Source organism: Thunnus albacares, chromosome 4, assembly GCF_914725855.1.
Source record: "Thunnus albacares chromosome 4, fThuAlb1.1, whole genome shotgun sequence".
In the NCBI taxonomy this organism is placed as follows: domain Eukaryota; kingdom Metazoa; phylum Chordata; class Actinopteri; order Scombriformes; family Scombridae; genus Thunnus; species Thunnus albacares.
Window position 1 is genome coordinate 29,117,872 of NC_058109.1, and position 21,893 is coordinate 29,139,764.

The following is a 21,893-nucleotide window of genomic DNA, read 5'->3' on the forward strand; positions in this document are numbered from 1 at the left end:
AAAGTAAAACATACAAAGAAGCCATGCTACTTTTGTAGTAAAACAACGGAGTGGCATTACATCGAGTCATTCTGAGACATCTAGACGTTCAGAGAGCACCACAGTTCATGACCTTTTTTGTTCTCTCGTTCTGTTTTCAGGAGATGTTGAGACATTGAAGCGACAGTAGACCCTGAATGGAGCTTGACTGGGGCTTGTTCTGGCCAAGGTGAGCATGTGGTATGTGTAGAAAAACACACATGGTCACACTCATGCACACACCACAGGTGGACAACCCATAAAAGGTTCAGACCATTTTATTTTTAACTGTTTAACTATGAGATGTTGTATTTCTCACACTGGCAGCTGCTGTGCAACTTATCATGTCCTGTCCCTGAGCAAGTTTCACATAGTCAAATGAAGCTGATTCAGATCAGTGGCTTACTGCCAGGCCTGTTAAAACTCATCTGTGGTTTGGTGGGCTGCCGCTCATAATCTCGTGCTCTGCACTAGAGGTGTTGTCTACTTCGGTTGTCTGTTTTCAGATTGACAGATTTTCAGAGTGAACTGATAGAACCTACTAGTGTGAAACCAAAAAGCATAGGAAATCGTGCTTTGCAGTTGTCTGAATCCCTTTTGCTAAAGTTGTCTCTAAAAAAAAAAAAAAAAGAGAGAGAGAGATCCAGAAATATTTTTTTTTTGAAGACAATTGCATTTCCGTGTCAAAACCTGTTTACATTTACTGAGGTTTTTCAGCTTTGCCTCCCCATAACCAGAATAGAAACCGTACTACCCTGCTATGCATTCCCTGTTCTCAGAAAGGCTCCCAGCAGCCCCCAGCTCTGCTGTTTGTCCGTTTCAGGATGTGAGGCTGACTGAGGGCTGATGTCATCTTTCTCCACTGCTGCAGAGGTGAGCCTTAGGACAGAAACCAGGAAGGAAGGAAGAAAGAGAGAAGGGAGGGCAACGAGAGGCACAGAGTCACAGCAGGAGCAGGACAGGCAGATTTAGAGAGGGGTGGTGAAAGGTAGACAGACAAGAAGCATGCTATGCAGATTTATAGCGCGGAGTGCGTGTCTAAGACTGGGTGCTCTTCTAGTAGTTGTAGTAGTGGTGGTGGCTGACTGAGCTGCATGTCCTAGCCTGCAGTTGCGGAGCTGGAGTTGCATAATGGCTCCCATCCGTTCTACACTTTTCCACTCTGGAATGAGCTCACTCTTCTGTGTTTAGGACCGCGCTTGTGTGTCTGCGTTTGTTCACACTCACATATACACACATGCAGACACAAAGCAGAGGACAGTCTTGTAGTCGAACAATCTGGTTGTACAGCAGCTCGCTACAGCTTTGTGTGTGTTTCTGGGTGGGAATAGGAAAGAGCAATGACCTTAGAGGCTGGCTACAGAGGTTTCCTCTAACGTGAACTCTGAGGGGGTCAGACGCAGGGCAATGCCAGAGCAAGAAAACAAGGGCAGGGTCCCCAGCCCAGTGCAGCTACACCCAGAGAGGGAGGGAGAGAATGGGAGGGGTTGTTTGAGGATGGTATGGGGGGGAAACAGCATTTAAAACCTGTTGGAAGAAAGAACGGATATAACCCAGTATGGAGAATGCAGAGTAAAGGGAATGCGGAAGAGGGATAATTCTTACTAGTCCCTGGAATACAGTGTGGAGCCTCGCCTGGATTGTTTCTAGGCTCCACAAGCTTGAGCACCATGTGTTTTTTGCTCATACAGTCCCAGGCAGTTAGACAAAGACGCAGGCTAGTGAATATGTGCCTTGCTGGGACAGTAGCTGCTAGCACTCATCTCTCTTACAGACTGTGCCGCGACATGCCTGAGCATGTAAGTGTACTGGAAACGGTTTGTATACGCAGTGTGTACGTGTGTCGTCGCTGCTAGCAGAGTGGTATCATTCTAGCGGGCAGGCTGGCTGAACGCAGGATGACCCATCTCCCTTGAGGCTCCAAATCACTACATCATCATCAGTCGCTCCTCACAGTGGAACAGATGAGATTTCACTCCCATCAAACACTAAGCAGGAACCAAGGCTGCTTTACTAACTGGATAGTTTTCCCTCATAAATCTGTAGGAATCTACAATCTACTCTTCCCCTGGAAGTCACTTCATTTATAACCTCAACTGCTTGGGGATTTAGTTGATTTTTTTTCCATAACTTGACACTAAGCTTTTGAGGTTTGCCTCAATTTGGTGTAATTTTTGGCAAACGGCTGAGGGCACTTTCCAATCCACACTTATCCTTTGATTAGATTGTACCACACACATATGAGTGTATAAAACCACACTCTCAGTTCATTCTCACTGATCATGTTGCACTGTTTGTATATGTGTGTGTGTGTGTATACATATATATATGATGACATGTATATATGTGTGGTTTCAGGTGCTGATATGCGCTGAAGATGAGTGGCGTAGGAGACAACTCGATGGAGCCGCTGTGCTCCGACCGCAAACGTAAACTGTCCACCTGTGACACACCAGGCTTAGGGTGAGTGCTGTAACTTCTGTTAAATGTGATTCATATATCAGTTCACTCTTGTCTACTGCTGTTTTTGGTGTAAATGTAAAAAAAGTGCATGAGGTCACCTCCATCCTCTTGGCCTCACTTCACGTCAACACCCTTAACCCCCCTCCGGTTCAAACGCGTGTCTGCTGCAACCATCTGAAGCATCTGAGCCCCGGCCGTATGGCCTGCATACGGAGGGGGCATGCGGAGGTGAGGTTGTCATGGCAACGTGTCTAATCCCCTTGGCGCCCCGGCAGGTGTGACAAGCGTCGGAGGGAACAGGAGAGCAAGTACATCGAGGAGCTGGCTGAGCTCATCTCTGCCAACCTCTCCAACATCGACAGCTTCAACGTCAAGCCTGACAAATGTGCCATCCTCAAGGAGACCGTCAGGCAGATCAGACAAATCAAAGAGCAAGGTACCACCTCTGTGCAAATTACACACATACATTCCACATACAAGAAGATATGATTTATCTTTCCCTCATTTGTATCTGGGGAGTAAACAGTGAATAAAGTTAGGCCAGGTCTTGTCAAGTACCCTGCTGCAGGACAGATGATGCCAGTGATGAAGTGGTGTGTTTGGTTCATGGCCAGGCTGCCGCAGACCGACAGGCAGTTTGGCTGTTTGTATCGCTAGGGGTAAATGAACACCAGTAATTGAGACCAATCCTTGGTGGTCATGGCTCAAGGCTGTCAGTGACAGTGTGTATCTGTTAGTGCCAAACCCTGCTTCGCTCTGGGAGACTAATGACGCCGGTGACTCAGAAATCAGACCTTATAGAGAGTCGCTCCTATCCGTAGGCCATTTTCCAATCATTTTGCAGATTTGATATGATTGGATAGGCAAAGTAGGATATTTCCTTCCACCTGTTTTAGCTCGGTTGAGATTAGATCTGCAAGGTTAAGTGGGTAAGGAAGAGAGACAGCAATCATATTGGAATCTACCCAGAGGGTCACAGCTGGCTACTGCTGGCCCCGGCGTTGTGCAGCCAGGTTGCCATAGTTACAGGATGGGAATGATGGAGGGCCTCTCTTTTATTCTTCTCTTTTCTGTCTGTTGTCCTTTTAACACACCTTTTCCCTCCCCAGTTTACACATCTTTCCTTTTATGCAATCAGTTTTATCAGTTATCTGTCCGTTTTTGTCTGTTTGCTGCTTCCTCTGATCTGTTAGCCCTCACCGTTAGCTCGGTTTAAAATGGCATTAATTCTAGTGTCACACTATTTGTCGTCTTGCTTAGTGTCTCACACCACAGATAACCCTGCTATATAGAGTGGTATCTAACAAAGCCTCAGACACATGCTGATTTTAAAAATAGAAAGGCATGCTAACCATGCATCCATGACTCCTGCTGCCACCTGGTGACCAGAAGAAGTATTTTATGTCATTGTATTAAAGAAGCAGCTCCCACAGCCAGATGGAAATCACAGAATGATGCCTTGGTCAAAAACACACTGGTCATGTGCACTCTCTGCAAATTCTGGCATTTTTCCTTTGGAGAATAACTGCTAGTTGAGTCACATAATGGAAATAATTCACAGTATGTAAAGAACTGAATAAAAAATCTAGATGCATTGATAGCTGTTGTAAAATGACACTTTTCACTGTCTTAACTCTTCATCAGTAGTGTGATGTACTTCATCTGTCCTCAGGAAAAAGCTCTTGCAGTGCTGACGATGTCCAGAAGGCAGATGTGTCCTCTACTGGTCAAGGGGTCATTGACAAGGACCATCTGGGACCGCTGCTCCTACAGGTCAGCTTGGGGACAATCACTCAGGGGCAAAAGACCAACACCAATTAGCTGCCTGTCCATATGCTGGACCAGTCATTGCTTACATGTAGTTGATAGAAAAGTCTCAGGTGGTTTTTAGAGGGGTGAAATTGTAACCAAATAAGGTTTATATAATTTAGTTATTTGCATCGATATGTCTTTCTTTACTCAAGTGACCATTTGTCTGCTGTTTTTTAGGCCCTGGATGGGTTTCTGTTTGTGGTGAACCGAGAGGGCAGCATTGTATTTGTGTCAGATAATGTGACACAGTACCTGCAGTACAAGCAGGAGGAGCTGATCAACACCAGCGTATACAACATCATCCACGATGAGGACAGGGAGGAGTTTCACAAGAATCTGCCCAAGTCTAATGGTGAGACATTGGTTCATAAATGCACCTAAATCTACTTTTAAACAGGGTCACATACTCACACACACCTGTGTAAAGAATGATTGAACATCTCCACATCTGAACATTCTTGAACACACAAACACACATAGCCATGATCACCTGTTTACCAATAGCCTTTTTTGTTTTTCCTCATAGCACCAAATGGGCCATCGTGGGGTGGAGAGGCACCCCGGCAGAAGAGCCACACGTTCAACTGTCGTATGCTGGTGAACTTTGTCCATGGTCAAAGCCATGGGATGTCAGAAGAGAGGCCTGGTGGCCAGCGATATGAGACCATGCAGTGTTTTGCCCTCACTCAGCCCCGGGCCATGATGGAGGAGGGAGAAGGTACAAGTCCTAGTTAGCGCTTATAAATGGTTCTTTTTCAGGTCAAAAAAAAACAGATTGCAAAAACGTCCAGTGTTAAAGATTATAAAGTTAGTGTTTAAGACTTATAAAGTCTTATAAGTCTTCAACACTTTATATATAAAGACTCATAAAGTCTTTAACACTGTCTTCAAATAAAGACTTAACATCGTGTTGTCTCTTTACTCAGATTTGCAGTCATGTATGATCTGTGTGGCACGACGCATCACTGCAGTGGAGAGGACAGAGAGGTTTAGCACTCGCCATGAACTGTCTGGTAAGCTTCCTCTTCCATATAATAGATTCCAGTACTTTTCCAGGGTGTATTAATTTTGCATACATGTGAAGTGACCTTTAGAAATAATTTTAAACCCAATACCTTACAAAGACCTCAGTCAAACAAGCTAAGGTTACAAATGCTATGTTATGTGGCTTTGGTAGATACAGTGTATTTGTCTCTTTATAAATATGACAAACAAAAAAAACAAACTAAAATTCTTCATTCCCTCATTACTTGTACTGACATGTATAATATATGATGTACACAAGTTATTCTTAATACACTTGTCATTCTTTTCTGCTTGACATGTATACGTTCCTTTATCACCACTAGCCATTTGTCTATATAATCCTAACTTTGCATCTTTTGTTGCAGGTAAACTTATTGAAATTGAACAGCAGAGCTCTCTTCACACCACTATGCGCCCTGGCTGGGAGGACCTGGTGAGGCGCTGCATGCAGATGTTCCTCAATCGAAGCGAGGGACAACCCTGGTCCTACAAACGCCACTATCAAGAAGGTGTGTAGTTCTGTGCCTCCCTACATTCTGACATCCATTGTGACCATCATTTAGTGACTACAAACAATTGACATTTGCACATCTGGTACTAAATTGGCAGGTGTATGCAATTGCAACATTATTTCCACACTCATTTTGCATGTAAATGGCTTACCTAGAAATGAAGCATTGTCACAGACATTGTCAAAGACATGATTCATTATTATGGGCATCAGGGAGGCAGGTTTGAGTTTTGCCAAGAAGGCATCAATCACGAAGGTCACAAATCACACACACGTTTCATCAAAATGTTTGCTAAGTGGGACACAGTGATTGCTAGATGAGCAAGTGGCTCAAACCTTAAATGAGTGATCTCCAACACAACAGGAGACATTACCACATTTGTAAGACACAATGAATAACTCTAGTAACCCTCTCAATGTAAATATTGGCATGTCAGCATTGTTTCAAAATGGACATCAAAAAATGTAAACCTATCCTTAAATGGCCTACTTGCCTGCACTACTCTGACATTTTTTATGCTGATGATGTGCATGCTTTGCCCCTTAATGTCTCTTAATTAGCTACACTTTTTTCTCCTGTTTTCTGCTCCAGCTTTCCATAATGGCCATGCAGAGACCCCGCTCTACCGCTTCTCACTCTCAGATGGCACTCCGGTTACAGCCCAGACCAGGAGTGAGCTCTGCAGGAATCCCAGCACCAATGAACCGCACTCTTTTCTCTCCACACACTTGCTTCAAAGGTGCAAATGCTAGATGAATATGATTTCTCCAAATATGATGATTGACTCACTGTGTTGTATGTGCTTAAACTTTGTTCTGTTTTTAATTATTCTTACTTTACACATTCTCTTTCTAGAGAGCAGAATGGTTATCGTGGAAACCAAGGTGGAGGCATGAGGCCTCAAAACATGGGTGTGAACAACCCCAACCAACAGATGAACATGGGCCCAGGAGGGGGCATGGGCATGAACAGGGGCTACGGCATGGCTGAACAGGGAAACATGGCACAAAGAGGCGTGCCTCCGTACGCTGGGGGTAACCGCATGAATCCCATGAACCAGATGAATCAAATGAACCCCATGCACCAGATGAATCAAATGAATTCCATGCATCAGATGAACAACATGGGTCAAATGAATCAAATGAATTCCATGCATCCGATGAACTCCCCTATGAACTCGATGAACCAAATGGGGCCCATGAATCAGATGAATCAGATGGGCCACCATGGCATGCATCAGCAGCAGCACCAACATCAGCAGATGGGTCAGTTCCATGGAGGTGGAGGTGGACCTGGAGGCGGAGGGTATGGGATGGGAATGACCAGTCCCCCCCAGGCCAGTCCAGGAATTAACGGCCCCCCACACAATGTCATGGGCTCACCCCGAGTCCGAGGAAGCCCCAAGATGGGTGCCAGCCCCTTCTCTCCAGGAGGTATGAACCGAACCTCTCTAGAACTCTCAACTATTAATATTCTTATTAATTCCATGTAGAAAATCACAACATCTTAAATCACACATATTCTGATACTTGTTTTACTAACTTCATGAATTGCTCACATGGATGTGTCCTTTGCAGGTATGAACTCTCCAATGAGCTCCAGTCACCCTGGTAACTCTGGAGGCGGAGGAGGAGGGACCACCACCTTCTCCAGCAGCTCCTTGAATGCCCTCCAAGCCATCAGCGAGGGAGTGGGCAATCCAATGCCCTCCCCCCTTACTTCTCCTCCCGCACACAAGCCTGACAGCTCGCCAAGCATCAACTCCACCAACCCGGCAGCAGGAGGACCCTGTAAACCGGGCCTCCCAGCCCACTGTGACTCCAAGAGCCCAGGCAGCTCACTGGGGCCTGGAGGAGAGCAGCAACCTCAGCAGCATCCACACACCCCCACCAGCGAGGGCCCTCCTGACAAGCCAGACAGCCAGGCAAGCAGAGAAGCGGGACCGGCCGGGGGAGAATCCAACCGACGAGTACCTGACAACAAGTGCCACAAGAAGCTTCTGCAGCTCCTCACCTCCCCTACAGATGAGCTGGTGCCACCTAATCACACACCAAGCTCTGGGCCCAGCTCCACACCTGAGGCTAAAGACGGAACAGCTGGCGTCACCAGCCCCTCCTCCTCAACAGGAGTGTCTTCCTCTACAGGCGGGAGTCACGGTGCAGTGTCCTCTTCCGGTGCCGCAGGACATTTCACAAGTCAGTCACTACAGGAGAAGCACAAGATCCTCCACAAGCTTCTGCAGAATGGGAACACTCCCGACGAAGTGGCTCGCATCACAGCTGAGGCCACTGGGAAGAGCAGCTTGGAGTCAGGGGGACCGGAAGCTGGGGCTGCAGCTCCTGGAGGGGTTAGGGGATCAGATACAAAGCAGGAGCAGCACAGCCCTAAGAAGGAGAAGCCCCACGCACTCCTTCACTACCTCCTCAATAACGACGACTCTAAAGAGGGTGGTGATATCAAGCCAAAGCTGGAGGAGATGGAGGGGAGGGGAGCTCAGGGGGCAGGGGTCACCAGCTCTGAGCCCCACCCAATGGATGGCAAGGTGAAGTTGGAGCCATCTGATGAGGTAAGGGTTTTGTCCAAAATAACGAAACATCTCATTTTGCACACAAGTTGTTAGATGTAGTTTAAAATACACAGCAGAACATTGTTTTTTAATCGTTCTTGTTCCTCTATGTTTCAGACGGAGACCCTGGAGACCATTCTGGGTGTTCCCAGGAACAGCTCTGGCTTCTACCCTGAACCAGACTCCAGAGCAGGGAAGGAAGTGGGAAACAAACAGGGAAATATGCCTGACAGTTTACATGGTAAGCCAGTCAGTCTATTTAGTGCAATACCATCTCTTGTTCTTTTTCAGTGTGCAGTCTTAATCTTGGAACCTAAATGAGTCGGGGTATGTGACCTAACTTTGTTTGTTTCATGTGTTTCAGATGGGGAGAGAGGCCCTATGCCTCCAAGTCAGCGAGGCGCCTATCAAAGAGCTTTGTCCATGGATGCCAAGCCCATGGGTGGAGAGGGAGCAGTTGGAGGCGGGCTGGCTGGGAGAAGAAATGTCCCCTGTCCCACATTGGTCAAACAGGAGAACATGGATGCTCCGATCCGACCTGGAGGGGCACCCAATGGCTTTACCGGAGGCATGGGTGTATGTCCACCACGAGGCAATCCAACAAGTAACTTAACTACTTATTTATTATCATGCCCAAGCCTGATTTTCCATGAGGATTTCTATGACTTTCTATGGGGATGTTTGGTCCCACAATATTTCTTTCTTTAAAGCTATAATATGTAATTATTCCACATTAAAATGTCTAAAAACTACTAGACCTATGTTATATATTTTGTTGAGTTGTGGACTTACATTATCCCAAATTTTTCCAACAATTTTCAAACCCTGAGAAATACGTCATTTTAATCAAAGTAATGGTCCGTTTCATTTGGTCGCCTGTCAATGGCGTCATAACCCCTCTACCGAAGAATGCACTCACGCAAGATAATACATCAGTGTTGTAGTTGTCTGCTGGAAAGTGTCATGAATTGACTTTTATTCAGTTTTAAGCCATATTTTTTCAATAGACCTTTTTGATCTTGGTCGTTTTTAACTATATCTCTTAACCGGATGAAGGATTTTAGTCATTGGATATCTGGATCTTAAGTTTAAGTTATCAGAGAAACAAGCTGAGCAAATATTAGCAGCAGCAAAGCGAGCAGCCCTTCCTGGACGTCCTGTGCTTGCTGAACAGTGTCAGAGAAGCACAGATTTTTTTCGTGAAACTGCTTTATTCAGTGTTCTTACCCATTTTAATCACCACGTCTGTTTGTTCTAGAGAGGAGGAGACCTCTGAGGATAATTCAGGTCCCAATAAAAACATCCTTAACGATAAACACTGAAGTAATCTTAACCCGCAGAAGCCGGTTGTTTAACAATGAAGATAACAACTCCCATGATCCCAAGCTACTTCACAACGTCATCAAACTCTGTTTTTTGTTACTGTTTTGATTGAGAGAGCCCTAGCAGCAGAAATTACATATTGTGCATTTAAAGTTTTCACTTAAACCCACCATGTTTGAATGTACAGAGGCTTATGATCCAGTGTTTGCTATGTTGCTAAGCTCACTGATTAAACACTGTTTATGGTCTTTGTGTTGATCAGGAGGTATGGGCAGAGGAATGGGAATGCCCCAGCGCCCTCCCATGGCAGGGCCAGGGGACTGGGGGATGCCAAGGTCCAGCGGCCCTGTGGCCGGACCAGGCCACCCAGGCATGAGTCGCTCTGGTCCAATGGGAGGACCCATGATCAACCGCTCCAACAGTGTGCCCGCTAACACCAGATCTATGCTGCAACAGCAACTCATGGATATGGGTATGTCACATGTCTCAATTGTAGTGTGTGAGACACATAGTTGCATGTGCTTGTGCCAAAATGATGAATACGATAGTGTATACACAATGTTCTGCTAGTTAAAATTGTTGCATTATTTGCACATAATGTACAGGATATAAGTATTCACCTATACATTACATAGAGAAAATCATACCCTACACATTTGTGAAGCTGTATTAAGTGAATGTTTGGTGCTTTTACTTAATAAGAGTAATGTGATTAAGTGCAGTGAATATCAGAGTTACTATCATTTTCAGTTATTTGATTAATTGTTTCAGCTCTGTATTGATCTTACATCACCTACTATCTCATCTGTAGGTGCCAATGAAAGCAGTATGGGTATGAGCCCGTTTGGTGGACACGGGCCCCCACCTCAGTCCCCCTCTTGGCCAGACTCTGCCATGGGAATGGACAGACCAAGGACTAACACAAACAGGTAAACCCTTTGCACTGGTCCCAACTCTCTCGCTTCTCTCAGTTGACTTGACCTGAATTCACAAGCTGACATTGAAGTGTCTGTGATTGCAGTAAGCTTTTCTTCACTCCTTTGCATTAATAATGTACAGAAGTAATAGAAATGACTTACCATCTCCTGTGTCATTTGTTGTGTTAGGGAGCAGTTTGGGCACCCCCTGGATGAGCTCCTAGGGCCCCTCGCCAACAGTGAGGGCCCAAGTGATGAACGGGCACTTCTGGACCAGCTGGACTCTCTGCTCAACACAGCTGATGTCATTGCTCTGCAAGAGATAGACCGAGCCCTAGGCATCCCTGAAATTGTAGGCCAGGTACAGGACACAGTCCTAGTTACAGTATACATTATGTATTGCTTGTACTCATTTTGTTAATAGTCATATGTTAACATAATTTTGCACAAAGACAAGTTCAATTTGAAAATGGTAACAAATACATAGTGTATTTTGTAAAGGGGGCATTAGGGAGCCCAAATGAACTTCAGTGCCTGCCCAAAAATAATTCTAAATTATAATGTAATGTTTGAATGAAGTTCTGATATTGTAATTAGACAATTACATTTGATGGCATTTGAATGTGGGGTCTTTGTAGATCATCAACTTGAATGCTTGCTTGTGGAAAATGTTGAACACACTTCCAGTGTTTTGTAATTTCATGTTCTCCAGGTGGTCTGTAAACCTGTTGTGATACTTGTGGTTCTTATGCTGTTGTTTTGTGTCTGTATGTTTTATTTCTCTGCATTGAGTGCAACTTCATGAAAAACTTCTAACCATCCTTGTGTTGATACTGCAGTTTACTTTGTGACAAACTAGCATGACATGCAACTTCTCTGTACTCCAGACCCATGGACCTGAGGGCCACCAGCAGGGTCAGGATCAAGGCCAGGGTCAGTGCCCGCCGTCAGAGCCTTTCCCAGGGCCGGACTCCTCCATAGGCATGGACCAAAAACCCATGTATAGCCAAGGCTATCCCGGGCCCCCAGGCCCCCCCTCCATGGGCATGCAGCCCGGTTATGGTGGAAACACAATGCAGGGCCAGTCTCCTGCAGGCTTCAACCCCATGATGAATCAAATGGGCCAGACTGGGGGCTTCCCCGGCATGGCGGGCATGGGTGCTATGGGCAACCCCCGCGCAAACATAAGACCTCGTATGATGACTGCCACCAAGCCTCTCCGACTGCAGCTACAGCAGAGACTACAAGGACAGCAGGTGATCTCACTCACACACGCACACAGAATATTCATCCTAAAGGTGACCTTCCATATTATTACATTGAACATATAGCAGGTCACCTTGTTTCTGAGAAGGAGTGGGTGGCTTCTTGGATGCTATGTTAATAATGAACATCAAAATGAACAAGCTGTCTTTATCTTGTCTCATCTGGCAGTTTATGAACCAGACCCGACAAGGCATGAAGATGGAAAATGCCCCTGGTGGAAACCCTGCCATGCGTCCAGGCATGCAACCTGGTATGCAGCCTGGCATGCAGCCTGCAGGCATGGGTGGTCAGGTATGTAATCAGCACTTCCTCACATCTACTGTATTGTGCGTCCACTTGTCAAGTCACCACTTGTAGAAGAATGGAGGTCAGAGTCTTGCTGTTTGTCTGCAGCCTGGTTTCCTGAACGCCCAGATGATGGCTCAGCGGAGCAGGGAGATGATGACCATGCAGATGAAGAGGCAGCGGATGATGATGCTGATGCAGCAGGCGCAGGGCGCAGCAGGAGGCTTCAGCCCTCCCCCAAATGTCACAGCACCAGGAGGCATGGACAGCCCCATGGGAGGCCCCCCCATGAACCAGCCTGGACAGCAGGGATTCAACTATGGAGGTAACTATGGTGAGTTGACTGAGACAGAGCTGGTTGTCTGTATCATTTCCTCGTGGATGTTAAATATTCACTCATGACTGTTGTCTTGTTGTTGTACTTGCAGGGATGAACCAACAGGGGGACCCATCATTCATGGCTCCAGGTAGCAGCCCATCAGGAAACATGATGACAGGGCGAATGGGAGGTCCTCCTCAGAGCAACATGATGCCAGGGATGCAAGGAAATCCACAGGGAGGGCCCATGTACGCATCAGGAGACATGAAGGGCTGGCCACAGGGTGGCATGCCACGCAACAAGTAATTAAGCTTCCTAGAGCTAATTAAGATATACATGTAGATATATATTTTATAATTATTTAGGGCCTATTCAAGGCAACCTGTAGGATTGTGGTGTAATTATCACCATTTTACCAACATACATTCAAAAGAAACTTTTCTCTGTTTTTGTGGGTCCTCCAGCTCATATCCCCAGCAACAGTTCCCCCAGCAGGCCAACCAGGGCCAGTTTGGACCCATGATGATGAACAACTCCATGGGCAGACCTGGGCCGGTCAGCGGGGCCAGTGCAGGCCAGATGGGCCAAATGCCAGGACAGATGCAGGGCCAGATGCAGGGCCAAATGGGCATGAACCCCATGGGAATGGGAAGGATGCCAATGGGACCTGATCAGGTAACATAATACTTTGAATCACAGAAGTTATGAAGTCTTACATGTGTTTCAGCTTATGTTTTAAAACACAGCTGCACTGCACAGCTCACTGTTTTGTTTTTTTTCTTTCTCTGCAGAAGTATTGCTGATAACCTGTGGCTGACAGCAGAATCTGGAGCCTTCTATCTTTGCCAGAGCGGTCTGGGCCCCGAGAAGAGCTGTACCCACACAAACACACACACACACAAACACACACACACAGGTCTCCAGCATCAAACGTGACATCAGCACAACACACTGCTCATCCAGGAGGAAGTGGGCTACAAGGACAAACTTGCGCCGGGTTTCTTCTCCCAACTGAAGTCTCACGTACTGTAAACCTGTTTAGGTGATGCGCAAAAACACAAAATGTCAGTGTGCTTGTGCTCGTTTGTGTGTGTTCACGTGAATAACCTGGAGCTGTCGGGCAGTATTCAGCGTCACAGCCAGGCTGCAGAACGGGACTATGGTACAACTGGCTGTGGCTGCACTTTACCTGGAGGCTTCTGTATGGAAAAAAAAAAGGATTGATGCAATATTTCCTCATCATTACAGCCTTACTAGAAATTCAATGCCTTCACAACAATGGGTTTTTCTTTTCTTTTTCTTATCCTTTGGATGCGCCTCATTCTTAAAGTCATTGGAAGCTATAAGCACACAGTTTACTATGTTATGCAGATCGGAGCAATAACTCTTTGCCTCTATGCTTTAGACTGTAACTGAGCATCATAACCCCTGTTATAAGCAAACGAATGGTACTGCAGTATTAGATGTCTCAAATGTCCTCTGTGAATATGAATTGTAAATATTCTACAAATTATATCAAACATGCTTTTTAAAGGCCCATTATTGCACAAAGTATGAGACCTGGTTGTATTTTTGTGTCCAGTAGGTCAATACTGATTTGTGGTTGATTTGCTTTTTTTTTTGAATGCCTTTGCAAATATTGCAGGCATGGTTGGGTTTTTCCTTCCCTTGTCATTTTCTGAATGCTGTATTTTTTTTTTTTTCTTTTTTCTTTTTTTCTTTTTTTTCCGAAAAGTCATGTATTTCATGTTTTAGCGAGGCACTTTTACTTGTGACAAGGATCTGATGAGTTGAAGGTTTGAGCTTTCACACAAAGTTTTATTGCAAGGTGGCGGAAGTGAATTCTGTCAGGACAGTCGATGACGTAAAATTATTTTATTGGTTTGCGTGTGAGGTGGGCTGTGTGCGTGTGTGTGTTTGTGTGTGTGTTTGTGTCTCGCTGCAGTACAATGAAGACACACACTCCTCAGTTCACCAACAGGCCTGGTCCTTGCAGTGTTCTCCCCTCCTCCCTCCTCCCACCAGCTCTGTCTGTCCAGTGTATTTTTATTCACACCATCTTCTTTTGACTGTTATTCTCAACTCGCTGAATCTACCTTTTCAACATGCGCAATCCAAAGATATTTTTCCACATCTTTGTATAGTTTCTGAGGTTCTGGTGTACATTTTTTATGATATGCGTTATATTATTCTGATGGTAAATGGGTACATATCATGGATCTGTAAAAGCATATGATGGTTATGTACTGTACACATAAAGGCCATGGGGCTTAAGTTGTTCCACAGTGAGAAAGCTACCAGCGCAGTGCGACGAGGACTGGAAAAACTCTCAACCCCGCAGCAGAACGTTTTTACATCCAGGAAAAAAGATAGTGAAGCATGTTTGCTGTGAGAGGAATACCAATGGAATGATATCCACTTCAAGACATATCAATATCTCTTCTATTTTTCAGGAAACAACTTCATTTTATGTCAAGATTTTGTTACTTCAGGAAAAAGGAACTTTGTAGAGTTTGAATGAAGTGCAAAAAGAGGCAAGAGATCGTTTGGTTGTTTTTGTTTTTCTTTGTTTGGAGGTAAAATAAGCTGTCATTTTACAGGATGTATATTACAGATTTTTTCTGTTGATGTTGATATCGATGTAAATACAAATTTCTATTTAAACACTTTTGACTCTGGCTCTGTGATTACCAGCAAGGAAGCATCCCTGAAATTTACTCGTTTCTGACTGTGGTGACAGTAAATATCAGCCACTTTATTGCATTGACAAAATGAGTTTGATTAAACAAAACAGATGCGGGCTGCTAGTGTTGCATTATTGGAAGAAACTAATGAAGGAAGAATCTCTACTCATTCTGTTCCTCTATACACATACACACACAGACACATCCTTTACTTTAAAGGATAGCTTCACAGTTTTTCAAGTCTATATTAAAACAATACTGATGTGTTCAAACGTTTATTAAAAGGGGTTTTGGTTGTTGTAATCGTTGCTTCTGTCCATAATGTCCGCAGGTAGATCTCCTCCTGATGCAATTCCTATGAAAGTGACGGAGAACAAAATGTGCGTAAAATGCATTTTAAAGTTAAAGCAAAGTTAGTCTTTTTAGTATGAAAGTATTTCTTTGTGCTTCCTCAGACTATTTTCTTGCTGAGCCGCAGCAGCAGAGTAGTAACACAATGTGGGAATTATGTACTGAAAAGACTGTAACTTTGGAAAATACCAACTGCTGAAGCCTCACATTAGCTCAGCTCAACTTGAATGCATTTTTGCATAATTCAAGGAATGTGGATTTTGTCCCCCATCATTTACAATGAAATTGCTTTAGGAAGGGATTTCTGTGGCCAGAATAGACAGAAGGAACACACACAAAGCAAACCAATAACTCTTTTTGGTTATGTAAGAATTGTTTTAAGATTTAAAAAAAGAAAAAAATGTGAACCTATTCTTTAAAGACCTCCAGATGTGTTTAAAGACATACAAAAATACTCTGCTGTGAATGTTCTTTTCTTTTCTTAAAAGGTATGTTTTTTAGGCATTTTTGTCTTTAATGGACAGCTGATGGTGGAGCAACAGACAAGAGACAAGGGGAGAGAGAGGGGAATGACAACAAACGTCCCCAGCTGGAGTCTGGACGTTGCAGTTATGTGGCTACCAGGGTGCTCCGTGTCTCGTTATTTTCCACAAAAAAATGAAACAACCTCATGAAAATCCTTAAAACAACATCTACTCCCTCTCCTTCATTGAAAAATACAGAATACATAAATATACAATTGTTCATTTCAAAAGTTTAACTGCTGAAGACAAGACGTCTCCAATTTAAGCTCCATTCTCAGTGTTCGTGCACTGAAGGCTTCAAGTTTCCACATCACACTTGTGTGATGAACACTGGACCACGATTGACTCCAAACTAGTTGTGATAAATGATGCTTGTACATTCACGCCTTAAAGCTAAAGATTTAAGGTGAGCACAGAGAAACTTTCCTTCTTAAACTGACAAATGTGAAAACAGCCTTCTAGTGTCAAACTCTGCACATACATCAAACATCAAGGAACAATAATAAGCAACACATTTCAGAGTGGAGGGGGGCTTTAAATAAAAGTAGTAACACTACGGTATAAAATTAGTCCTGCATTCAAAATTTAATTTCAGTAAATGTACATGAGTATTATCAGGAAAATGTACAAAAGTATCAAAAGAGAGAAAAATGTTGTGCATATTGGACCCTTCCAATGTTGTGTTATTATCATATATTTTTTGTGTACTTTACATGCTTTTGGATGGTTTAATTTACACCAATGCATCATTTTTTTAAAATTTTTTTTTTTAAGACAATCATATGTTTTGTATGTAAAATCTGCTAAATAACTACTGCTGTCACCTAATTCTAGTGGAGTAAAAAACACAGTAATTCCCTCTGAAATGTAGTGTAGAAGTATAAAATAGCACTGTAACAGTAAGTATTTTTAAAGAACAATGTTACCAGAGGGAGGCGCTGCTGTCTACTGATATCCTCAACATATGCATTACTGCTATACACACAGTAAAACAGGCTGCAAATCACGACACGGTCGCTAGAGGGCGCTGATTACAAGAGAGAGTTGAAAGCAGGGACATGAGGTTTGATTCATGTTTACAGGCTGAGGGATTAAAATAATAATAATAATTAAGAATGAAGCAAATCTAAAATCCACGATACAAACCTAATTGGATTTACTGGTAATAAAATACTGAGTACAGACTTATTATGGACACAACAATAGCCTGGTCTTCACTCCTCCACAGCTCCCCCACATTACGTAAGAGGGATTTGAATCTGTCGTATAGATAATTATATGTGATCAGAAATTCAGACAGAAAATACTATGAATAATTTAGCAGGAGCATATCAAAGAAAACATTAAAAAATTGTACACGTTAAACAAATCTATCGAGCTACTTGTGGTCACTTGCAGCTCAAGCAGTGTATGTTTCTAAAAAAAAAAAAAAAAAAAAATGACGTGTATATATTAATAGCAAACTTATAACATACGAGTGTACTGTGGGAATCTCTACCCGACAGCGAGCCTCTCTCTCTCTCTCTCTGAGTTGTTGGCGTGGTTCCCGGCCCATCTGCGGCCTGGCCCGTGGATTACTGTTTGTTAATGTTTCAATCAGCTGTGTGTTGAGGAATGTGGAGCTATTTAACCTGAACTTCCCCAGGTGTGCCGAGGCGCCGCTCAGTCTGGGCCCCGCCGCCCTCCCCTGCCCTTGGCACAAAGCTATCACACAAACACAATCACACACTGGCCACGCCGGGGCTGCAGCTGTGCGCATCGCACCGCAGGGAAATGGGAAAAACATTGCACATGGGAGACAGAATAAATCTTATAACGAATCGCCTAGCCAAAGCCATTTAACCCCTGCGGTGCCGAGAGAGACTAAAAATGCTGATTTACACAAGAACATATTGGAACACCATATTTAAATGGATGTTTTATGAAGTGAAACTAACTTTTTAAAATGTATTTATATATTTTTTGTCTTCAGTAATGCATCTTACATCACTTTATCTTTGGTGGTGAATTGTTACATACATGTAGAAAAAGTTTAATTATGTTGAAAAAAAATACATTTATTTCATTTTGTTTTAAATGTGTCTCTCAGATTTTACCTCTTATTTGTCAAGACCTTTAGACTTGACGATTTAAAGTGAGACTTCCTCTTGTAAAGTGATACGTTAATGACCCATACAGAGGCAAATTACCAATTTAACTGGCTATGAGCCATTATGTTGACCACCAGCTTTGGTTTTATGTTACCAGAGGCAACACTGAATGACTTAACAGCTTCTTCTACGTGTAACACTTTTTTTTTTTTTTTTTTTTACTGGCAAACCACTTTACACTCCCCAAATATCAGCAACAAGATCAGCTATATGAATATGAGTCGACCTGGGATTAATCACCATAATAATAAGGCTTTAACAGCCCATAATAATCGCCCAAGTGTTATTTTTCACATCTGTTATAGACTTTGTAAAGAATTCAATACTGGTGTATGATGTCTGCACTTTATATCAGCCTCTCTCCCTCACACACACACACATACACACACACACACACACAACAACAACAACAAAGACGAAATGTTCTTGTTCAAAAATAATTGTCTTGTTTTAATAAAAACACCAATAAGGTACATTGTAAGAAAACAATATCTTCACATAATGTGGCATTGTAATATACAATACAGTTTGTCGCTCAGGAATCTGAGAAATTTACTTTTTTCTTTTACAAAATGTTGAATTCTCTATATGGTTTACACAAGATACAAGAGCGTAACAGAAACATTAGCTTTCTTTAGAAACTCTACAAGCAACAAGCGATGCTGGTTGCACTGAACTCGTCTTGGTCCCCCGGCTAACCCAGTCTATATCTGGACACCGCCGGTCTTCTTCTTCTCTCAGGGCCCTCTGATGAATCGAGAGCCTTGAGTGACAGAGATCCTCGCCGCCGGAGGATGTCCACGCAACGTTATTTTTCTAGCATTGGGAGTTTGAAACGTCCCTACACAGTTCAAGGTTTTTTCGCTGATGTGGTCGAGAAAGACACATCAGGTAGCCTTGTTCGTTCTTTGCGGTGCTCGCTGTGGGGTGATGGGGCGATGCTCCACGAGCTCTTAACGGCACATAATCCTGTCATCTGAGCATCCATTCTGCGGGGACAGAGAGAGAGAGAAGGGAGGTTGATTAGAACATCTGCATTGTACGGATATAAGACAGTCACGAGCAAACCGCTGCGCAATAGGAACTTTTTACGCACGGGCTTGTCAAACTTTACGCACGCACTCTGGCATTCAAAAACGTGTGTTGCAATGGTGCAAGCGACTTAACTGGACACTGTGAATTGTGCCATAAGACATTGAGCAGTATATGTGACAAGATATTTACCTCAACTGTGATGCTGGCGAGCTCTGCATTCAGGGTGGTCAGCGGTGTGCGGGGTACGCTGCTGGCGGAGTGCTGGCGGCTCTTCTCCGGCTCGTCCAACTCGACCTGCAGGTCCCAGATGTAGTCGATGACGTGCTGCAGGATCTCCACTTTGCTGGCCTTCTTGTTGGTGGGCAGGGTGGGCACAAGCTCCTTCAGCTTGCTGTAGCAGCTGTTCATGTCCTGGAGGAAGACGCTCATCTGCTCGTCCAGCAGCGGGATCTTGCATTTGGAGATGGTCAGGCTCTGGTCGGACAGGCAGCGGACCACATCCTCGCCGCCGACCTTGCTCTTCAGGGCACAGGTAGATCCGACAACCTTCATGTTGATTAGTGTAGTTTCCAGAGTTGACGAGGGGAAAAAAATGTAAAGTAGTTCGGCAATGAGGCTTTTCCTCCTCTTAGAGATGATAGCAAGGCAATGTTGACAGTTTGCAACATCCACATGGGCAAACCTCCTCGGCTTTATAGCAGCGCAGGAGCTGGGGGCGTACCCGAGTTGTCCTGTTTGAAGGCGGTGAGCCAATCAGGCGGCTGCGTTTGTATTGATGGGTCGGTTCACAACCGCACTCTCAGCCAATGGCTGCGCTCGCCTGGTTATCGAGATTTACAATCTGTTTGAGGGATGGCGTTACAAATGGAAACAAATGTGTGTCTTTTATGGGTAATATGTGGGAATCCAGCTGTCCATAGCTTGGGGACTCTGCAGGTGTAGATTGCCTGGGGACAGTCAAGGGGTGGTGAATGCCTGGGTATGTACGGTGAGAATGTGTGTGGGATGGGACAGAATGAATGGGATGAATGGCTAATGATAATTAGGCTACCACAGTGCCCTAGATTTGCCTCTCACTTTTGTTGATGGGACTGCAGATGTGGATGACAATAGTACAGTAAAGTGAGAGAATACATGACACAGAGAGGCCAAACAATTCTGGAAAAAAGATTTACTTTTATTGACTTTAATTAGTTTAAGATTATGGAGTTTTTTTAGAATAAACTTTTCTGAGTTGTAGACTGTGTAAAATGTGGTGACTAAAGAGATTTATCCGATTATTAGTTCAGTAACATTGCTATTAAAGGGCAGATTGTTGAATGTTGCAGAAAATATGCTGAGCAGTCATTCCCACACCACTGCTCCCTGGACAACATGTCTCCTCTTTTTTAAAACTCAAAGCTTTCTTTATGCTCTCCAAACTGCACTTTTCTGGAAGCACAGAGTCTCCTTTTCTTGCCTGTCTGCGCCGAAGAAGGCCCAGTGTGAGCAGCAGCTTCACGGATTCCTTCACATGTTTCTGCAGTGTGTGCTCAGCCTTGTGTGCACACTCAGATCGCATCGCTCTGTTCTGAATCTTCCCCCCAGATTGTCCAAACAAGCCCGAGCAGACTGGCAGGCGCCAGCGCGGTGACGTCACCCATTCATCCGAGCCTTGACGCCTGTCAGCCTGGCGCCGCTCGGGCGGTCTCCATGGAGACGTCAAACAAGAGAGCTCGCACTCCGCACTCCTCCATTCACCTGCGTGGCGCGCGGAGCCCTGAGAACAAACCGGCTCCGGAGCTTTGTCGTTCATTTATCACCTCAAGCAGCGGGATGAGATTACCGCCCAGCGCACCTGCAGAGCCGCCTCTCAGCCGGTTAACAGCGAAGCGACAGTATTATGTTGTTACCGCATTAACACAGAATGAGCGGTTGCATTCCTTCACACAGCTTTCACCACTGTACCTCCCTGTGCTTAATATAAAACTTAAAAAAATAAATAAATTAAAAAATTATATATATATTTGCAGGGAATCAGTTTACCCTCTTGAATGATAACAATTAATGATGTCAAATAGTGTAGACCACATCATAGGTCAGGCTATAGAAAGATAACTTCAGGACTGGTTTTACTCATATTTTTATTTTCCATAATACTACAGCAGCAAATTATTTTGAGATAGCCAACACTCTGCAGTCTATCTTCCTTATTTTTTTTTCTTTTACTATTTTCAACTATAATATTGCCAAAAACAATGTAATACAATACCAGTGGTGGGAGAACTATTCAGATCATTTTCTTAAGAAAAAATAAGAGCAGCAATTATTTTACAATATTTTTTAAAAAGTTCCATTAGTAGTACAAGTCCTGCATTCAAAGGCTTACTGAAGCAATAAAATACTTTTGATCAGCAAAATGCTCTAGCTTCAAATATAAAAGTATTCATTATGCAGCATAATTGCTCCTGTCAGTGTTATTGGATTATCATTCTGAATGCATTAACATGTAAGCATGTTACAGTTGGTCAATGTGAAGCTATTTTTCCTATTTTAAATACGATGCATCATATTTTATAAGATGATCATACAGTAGTCTATATTTTGTTATTTTGTAAAATCAGAATCTGTAAAATAACTAGTAAGCATAGCTGTGAAGTAAA

At 43.9% G+C, this 21,893-nt stretch overlaps 2 protein-coding genes and 1 long non-coding RNA gene across 11 annotated transcripts in view; 1 reads left to right on the plus strand and 2 right to left on the minus strand.

Annotated features, from left to right (window-relative positions):
* ncoa3 (nuclear receptor coactivator 3) overlaps nucleotides 1-15,173 on the plus strand; it is a 39,862-nt gene extending 24,689 nt beyond the window's left edge. For 3 of the 9 annotated variants that reach the window (XM_044348615.1, XM_044348612.1, XM_044348616.1), the window contains exons 2-23: nucleotides 141-208; nucleotides 2,377-2,481; nucleotides 2,757-2,917; nucleotides 4,154-4,254; nucleotides 4,471-4,645; nucleotides 4,820-5,011; nucleotides 5,220-5,306; nucleotides 5,685-5,828; nucleotides 6,423-6,570; nucleotides 6,687-7,264; nucleotides 7,409-8,397; nucleotides 8,515-8,638; nucleotides 8,762-9,001; nucleotides 9,983-10,192; nucleotides 10,532-10,649; nucleotides 10,827-10,998; nucleotides 11,525-11,893; nucleotides 12,072-12,194; nucleotides 12,297-12,522; nucleotides 12,617-12,809; nucleotides 12,963-13,182; nucleotides 13,299-15,173. In XM_044348615.1, the coding sequence (XP_044204550.1) occupies nucleotides 2,396-2,481; nucleotides 2,757-2,917; nucleotides 4,154-4,254; nucleotides 4,471-4,645; nucleotides 4,820-5,011; nucleotides 5,220-5,306; nucleotides 5,685-5,828; nucleotides 6,423-6,570; nucleotides 6,687-7,264; nucleotides 7,409-8,397; nucleotides 8,515-8,638; nucleotides 8,762-9,001; nucleotides 9,983-10,192; nucleotides 10,532-10,649; nucleotides 10,827-10,998; nucleotides 11,525-11,893; nucleotides 12,072-12,194; nucleotides 12,297-12,522; nucleotides 12,617-12,809; nucleotides 12,963-13,182; nucleotides 13,299-13,310 (4,668 nt within the window). In that variant the 5' untranslated portion in view covers nucleotides 141-208; nucleotides 2,377-2,395 and the 3' untranslated portion in view covers nucleotides 13,311-15,173. Of the gene's footprint in view, nucleotides 1-140; nucleotides 220-797; nucleotides 892-2,376; nucleotides 2,482-2,756; nucleotides 2,918-4,153; nucleotides 4,255-4,470; nucleotides 4,646-4,819; nucleotides 5,012-5,219; nucleotides 5,307-5,684; nucleotides 5,829-6,422; nucleotides 6,571-6,686; nucleotides 7,265-7,408; nucleotides 8,398-8,514; nucleotides 8,639-8,761; nucleotides 9,002-9,982; nucleotides 10,193-10,531; nucleotides 10,650-10,826; nucleotides 10,999-11,524; nucleotides 11,894-12,071; nucleotides 12,195-12,296; nucleotides 12,523-12,616; nucleotides 12,810-12,962; nucleotides 13,183-13,298 lie in introns of all 9 variants that reach the window. The other 6 variants (XM_044348614.1, XM_044348620.1, XM_044348619.1 and 3 more) reach the window with 6 other exon arrangements.
* LOC122980532 lies at nucleotides 14,193-17,900 on the minus strand. The gene is made up of 2 exons (XR_006403048.1): nucleotides 17,542-17,900; nucleotides 14,193-15,546 (listed from the first exon to the last, which is right to left on the minus strand). It is a non-coding gene; the product is annotated as an uncharacterized LOC122980532 (long non-coding RNA).
* A 739-nt stretch (nucleotides 17,901-18,639) lies between these two features.
* Nucleotides 18,640-19,932, minus strand: id1 (inhibitor of DNA binding 1, HLH protein). The gene is made up of 2 exons (XM_044348639.1): nucleotides 19,441-19,932; nucleotides 18,640-19,205 (listed from the first exon to the last, which is right to left on the minus strand). Exons 1-2 carry the CDS (start codon nucleotides 19,801-19,803, stop codon nucleotides 19,170-19,172), a joined length of 399 nt encoding a protein of 132 aa, XP_044204574.1. The 5' UTR covers nucleotides 19,804-19,932; the 3' UTR covers nucleotides 18,640-19,169.
* Nucleotides 19,933-21,893: the final 1,961 nt, after the last annotated feature.

Excerpts from the sequence above, each read along its gene's own strand:
- id1 (XM_044348639.1), bottom strand. The coding sequence starts at position 19,803 with ATGAAGGTTGTCGGATCTACCTGTGCCCTGAAGAGCAAGGTCGGCGGC. Across the intron at positions 19,206-19,440 it reads TCGCCAGCATCACAGTTGAG|AATGGATGCTCAGATGACAG; the intron begins GTAAATATCTTG and ends CTGTCCCCGCAG.